At 54.3% G+C, this 5697-nt stretch overlaps 1 protein-coding gene across 1 annotated transcript; it reads right to left on the minus strand.

Moving 5' to 3' along the window:
• Positions 1-500: 500 nt before the first annotated feature.
• TRIL (TLR4 interactor with leucine rich repeats) lies at positions 501-4998 on the minus strand. The gene has a single exon (XM_027880059.1). The coding sequence runs from the start codon at positions 4897-4899 to the stop codon at positions 2710-2712; it is 2190 nt and encodes a 729-aa protein (XP_027735860.1). The 5' UTR covers positions 4900-4998; the 3' UTR covers positions 501-2709.
• Between the last annotated feature and the right edge of the window lie 699 nt (positions 4999-5697).

A 5697-nucleotide genomic window follows, 5' to 3' on the forward strand; every position in this document is an offset into this window, starting at 1 on the left:
GAACAAAGAGCCATTGCCGTTTCATTCTAGCAATTCCCCAGCTGCTTGTATAAATTTAAAAAGAAGCAGTGAATTCTTAATTAGAACACCATACATATGCTCGACATGACATCTTGATATCATTAGCTTGAAAATACCAGAAAACCCTCAGAACTGTAACTTCCAATGTGCATAAACTATTGATACGACCCCAATAATTAATTATTTAGCTTACAAGGAATCGTAAGTTCTCTGATGTAACGGCACCTTGTTAGTCTGTATTGGGACAGTGATCTACTTGTTTCAGAACCAATCATTTTAATTAATTTGCTGTTTGCACTATCCAAACATATTACAAATAAAATAGAAAACATAACGTATGATGAAAAGATATGACAGACTGATGAGACACTGTTCGCAGTCCTCATGCTCGTCCAACAGCAGTGCTTGCAATAGGAAGAAATTATAGCCAATAGCTGATTGAAAAGGGATGAATTTTGAGATACAATCTAAGACACCAGTTTTCTTTCAGCAAATGGATTTATTGACATAATTGATTATAACCATGTACAGCATCTATGCATCTCCCATTGGAAGAATATCCAGTGATAGAGCTAGTGTTAGTGTGATACACAGCTTTACTCAATAATCCCACTGCATTTCTAACAACAAACAGTGGTGTACTCCCCAGTCATAAATGGCTAAAAACACCCAGGTGTACAAAAGAACAGAAATTTAATATTCATAACAAAAGAAAATGAAACCTGATCCCACATTCCTTTAGTTTTAATTCCATTCAACATGGTGTCTATAGCAGTGATGAATTTTATCTATACACTGACAACCGAGTTTGGTCCCTGATATTCATGAAAACTACAGCCTGTCAAAATGAAATCCCAGAGGACTTCTTGCTACTAATCGAAGAAACAAGATTTCAATTTTTTTTTTCTCCATTTAAAGGACAAAGATTAAGGCAAATGATCTCTACACTCTCTCCCTCAGAACATAAAAGTCTTTTCTCTCCATTCTGTCACTGAACCACAATTGAAAGTACCAGTTACTATGGTATCTTTTGTAAACACTTGTTCAGTTGGAAAAAAAAAAAGGGGGGGTTAAAAAAAAGAAAAAAACCCAAATTGCTTACTTGCAATTATGGTAATAAACAACTTGTAGTCACGAACACCTCGGGTCAGCAATGAATGCATTATATTGAGACAAATGTCTCCATAGTACACTAACACTTCCTTCAAGCCATTCAGCTTCGCAAGAGTTCATCTGAGGTTGCACACTAAATTCAAAGGAGCAGAAGTAGTATCAATGGTCTCAACAATTTACCAAATTCCATCTAAAACATTTGCATTTAAATTGCAACCCCAGTTTGGACCTCTTTAATTAGCTCATTTCTAGACCACACAGAGAGAATTATTAATGTAAACTAACCCACCATACTTCCTAGTAACAGAACCACATTCTGTAAATATTTAGGAAAGTCTGAGAAGTAGAGAGCAACTGACCATAAAATGATTAGCACTGCTCTGAAACCAAAAGCAAAATTCTAATTTAAAAAAACCCACAACAACCAACAAACCAAAACAACTCAAACATAATATACTACTTAATATATAAGGGTTTAACTTTAGTATTACTCACTCAGCTACACAAAACACAACATCTAGATTAATATACAAAAATGTTTTATTTCACAGTGAGGTACATAAAGCTTCTAACTTTAGTAGGCTAAGGCTAAGAGAGAATTGCCTGTTACGATAAAGATTGTTTCATGTTCCTGAAATATTCTCAGTTATTACTGTTTCTGAAGAAAGGCACCAATTATTAGTTATCCATCAACAGTTTGCATCTGCCTATTTAGAAATGAAGATGGATTATGTGAGGGTCAGCACTGTACCGACCATCATGGACCCAGAAAACTACAGCACACATTAATGTGTACAAGTACCAAGCAGTATTTATTCAAAAACAATTTAAAAATAGCTCATTTGTAAACACATTACAAAAATATGTTAGTTTTTCTTAGTGGTGTCAGCAATATATTCCTGTAGAACTAACCAGCTGCATTATTGTTTCTTGTTTACAGAAAAATACGAAAACCCACTTGTGCACATTAAATCACCTCACATTCGGTTTGAGTTGAAACGGCACAGCCTTCAAACTGTCCAGTGAAAAAAACCTTACATTTCCAGCCCTGCAGTGACTCCCTGGTTGCACACAGTTCAATTAAATGATTACCCTTGGTCCAAATTTTTGTTTAGGAAGAGCCAATGCCTTGGAAAGACCTGCTCAAAGCTTCCTCGCACAGGGCCAGGCCACTCACTGTAACTTGTTCCCTACTGCAGTTGGAGAAAACCACCTGTAAAATAGCACACAAATTACGGCTCTGAGTTTGCTTAAGGGAGGCACTGGCTGCTGTTTGGCAGTAGCTCCTGCCGCTTTGCTCCCTGTGGCAAGGCACAGTTACCGCCTCTCAGGGATTTTCCTTGGGTTAGTGATGATTCCTGAAAAAACACTGACATTCCAACAGAGGCAACCCCATCTCACAGGCGGCCTCAGCCCCGGCCTGCAGTAAGGGCAGCTGAACACAGACACTGCACTGCAGCTCTGCCCCTCGGAGGCCACGACCCCGGGGCCCGCACCATCCCCTCAGAGACCGACGTTCGCCTTCCCTCGCAGCACCGACCGCAGCTGTCGGCCGGCCTCGGGGCCTCGGCGGGCTCAGTCGGTGAAGCGCTGCAGCAAGTGTTCATCACCGTGCCGGCTGCCCCCGCTGTCCATGAAGCGCTCGCAAGGGAACTCGATGAGGTCGGCCTCGCTGAGGGCACAGGCGGCAGCGCCACGGGGCGGCCGGTGGGACTGGAAGCCCGAGAAGTCGGCAGAGACTCCGGTGCCCATGGAGCGGAGCGGGCGGCGTGTGGAATACAGCTGCCTCACGTGGACAGGGGCTGCCTTCCGACGCCGACGCCCAAGCACCTTCTTGCGCAGCAGGCGGGCGGCCCAGGCGGCCAAAGCCGTCAGCAGCAGCAGCGCATTCACTGCCAGCAACACCAGCGTGAGCAGCTGCTGGTCAGGGCCGCGGGGCCCACCTGCCGCCGCCGCAGAGCCGCGCTCGGGCAGGGTGACCAGCCCGGTGCAGTGGTCCCGCGGTGCCACCGGGCACACACGGCCGCCTAGGACGCCCTCGACGCAGATAAGGTAGGGGGTGTCCGGGTGGAGCTCCTGCAGTGTGGCCACCGGCTCCCCACGCTCTGGCAGGTACACGAAGCGCTGGAACTTGACAGGGGCGCCGAAGCGGTCGAAGAGGAGGCGGAATCGTGCCGGCCCAAGCAGGCGGGGGCTGCGGTGTGGCCGCACGGCCCAGCGCACCGTCACCCAGCTGGAGCCCACGGCCTCCACCGACAGGTTGTGAAGGAACAGCTTGTTGAAATCACACGGGTCGGACACCAGCGGCGGGACCCCAGCGGCACTGGCCCGACGGGGCCACGCCGCGCTGGGCAGTGGTGGCGGTGTGGGGCTGGCAGCAATGGGTGCGCCCTTTAGGCGGGCAGTGGAGGCGGATGGCGGCAGCCCCGGGGGCAGTCCCACGGCGCTGCTGTTGCTGCCAAGCCCCTCAGGAGATGGCAGGGAGGGAGAGTCGCCATCGGGGCAGGAGCCACCATCCTGTGGTGGCAGCAGCTGAGCATCCTGCAGGTAGTCAAGGTACTTGCCAGCAAGGGTGGGTGGCAGGCGGCACTGCACGAAGACGGTGAGCAGGCGGCCCTGGGAATGCCAGGCCGCCAGCCAGTGCTTGAGGCCACGAAGGCGGCAGTCACAGCTCCAGGCGTTCCCCTCCAGCTCCAGGCGGTAGAGGGACAGGCTGGAGGCAAAGAGCTCGCCAGGGAGTGTCGCCAGCGCATTGTCCCGAAGGCTGAGCTCACGCAAGTGGCCAAGGTGGCCGAAGGCAGCCGGATGCAGGGCGGTCAGCTCATTGCGGCTCAGATCCAGTGTCTCCAGGTTGCCCAGCGGCTCCAGGAGGGTAATGGGCAGGTGGCTCAGTAGGTTCCCCTCAAGGCGCAGCTCCTTCAGTGAGCCCAGCCCTGTGAAGGCATCTGGGGCCAGGTGAGACAGTCGGTTGCCACTGAGCGAGAGCTTCGCCAAGCCAGGCAGGTGCTGGAAGAGCCCTCCCGTCAGCTGTCGCAGATTGTTGCTGGCCAGCAGCAGGGTGTGGAGGGAGCGCAGCGGTCCAAAGATGTCTGGGTGGCGAAGGGAGCTCTGCTGGTTCCCCGAGAGGTCGAGGAAGCGCAACTTGGCCAGTCCGGTGAAGGCACCACGGCTCAGCCAGCGGATGCGGTTGGACTCCAGGTGCAGGTAGAGTAAGTTTGGCAGCCCTGAGAAAGTGGAGTCGCCTAGCGAGCCCAGCTCATTGCCATCCAGTCGCAGCTTGACAAGACTGCCGAGGCCGGAGAAGGAGGCAGCGCTGAGGCGGCCGATCTCGTTGGCGTTCACATAGAGGATGCGCAGCTTGGCCAGGGCGCTGAGTGTGCCAGGGGCCAGCGCTGGCAGCAGGTTGTTGCCCAGGTAAAGCTCCTCCAGCCGGTCCAGATGCTCAAACGCCTTGGGGTGCAGCGAGCGGATCCGGTTGTACTGCAGGTCCAGGCGCTGGAGCCCTGCCAGGCGGTGGAAGTCGAAGGCGGAGATGTTGACGATGAAGTTGCCCCCGAGGCTGTAGGTGAGGATATCCTTCGGCTCGGCAGCCTTGGGCACGGAGCGCAGGCCCCGGTTGGTGCAGAGGAGGTGCTGGTGCTGCTGGCAATCGCATGGCTCGGGACAGATGGGCTCGGCCGCGGGCAGCAGCAGGAGGATGAGGGGGACGGAGCCCCAGAGTACCCGCGGCAGCACCATCAGGCGGACCCGGCGCGGCGCCTCCATCCCGGGACGAGCCGTGGGCTGCTTCCCCTGCCGGCTTTGTGTCTATCCGGCATCCCCTCCGCCTCCTCCGCGGCTGCTAATGGGCCCCTCCTCTGCTCCGGCGCGGCGGCGGCTGCAGGTCGCGGTGCCCGGCACCATGGGCTCGCCCGCGGCGGCCGGGAGCGCTGCCCCGCCCGGGCTCTGCCGCCCCTGGCGGCCCGCGGGTGCGGGTCGGCGGTGGCGGGGCCGGCGCTGCTGCGGGGGGCGGGCGGGCTGCGGAGCGGAGCGGCTGCTCCACCGGCACTCCCAGGGTGGAGGGGGCGGGCGGGGAGGAGACGGAGGGGGGCGGCGGGCGGAGCGGGGAGAGGGAGAAAGACGAGCTCCGAAAGTTGCCGAGAAAACTCAGCGGAAATTCGTACTTCCCACACTGTGCCCTGGGGGACCGGAGGATCGGATGGAGCGGCGGAGAGGGAGGACGGCGCGGCGGGGGGGGTGGGGGGAGGAAGCTCGCGGCCGGTCCTGGCTCGGTTCAGCCCCGGCAGCGAGCAGGGGCGCAAAGTGGGAAAGAAGGAATTGGAACCGGCTGTGGCTGCCTACCAGCCACATGGGCTGCAGATAGAGCTGCGCATCGGAGAGGGGGAAGGGAACAGAAGTAAACTAATCGTCGTCTGTTCCCCCCTTCCCCCCCCCCCCCCCCCCCCCCCCCCCCCCATTTTTCCGTTCTATTTAGAAACCTGTCAAAAGCAATAGTTACAGTTTACCACGGATTGAGGACTTTCTACTGTGTTGAGCAAACAGCATTCAGAGGACCAAGCCAGT

This window comes from Empidonax traillii, unplaced genomic scaffold (genome assembly GCF_003031625.1).
Source record: "Empidonax traillii isolate 1590-97213 ecotype Southwest subspecies unplaced genomic scaffold, ASM303162v1 scaffold64:size1360303, whole genome shotgun sequence".
Lineage (NCBI taxonomy): Eukaryota > Metazoa > Chordata > Aves > Passeriformes > Tyrannidae > Empidonax > Empidonax traillii.

Bases quoted from the DNA above. Each gene is read 5' to 3' on its own strand.
- TRIL (XM_027880059.1), bottom strand. From the start codon at position 4,899: ATGGAGGCGCCGCGCCGGGTCCGCCTGATGGTGCTGCCGCGGGTACTC.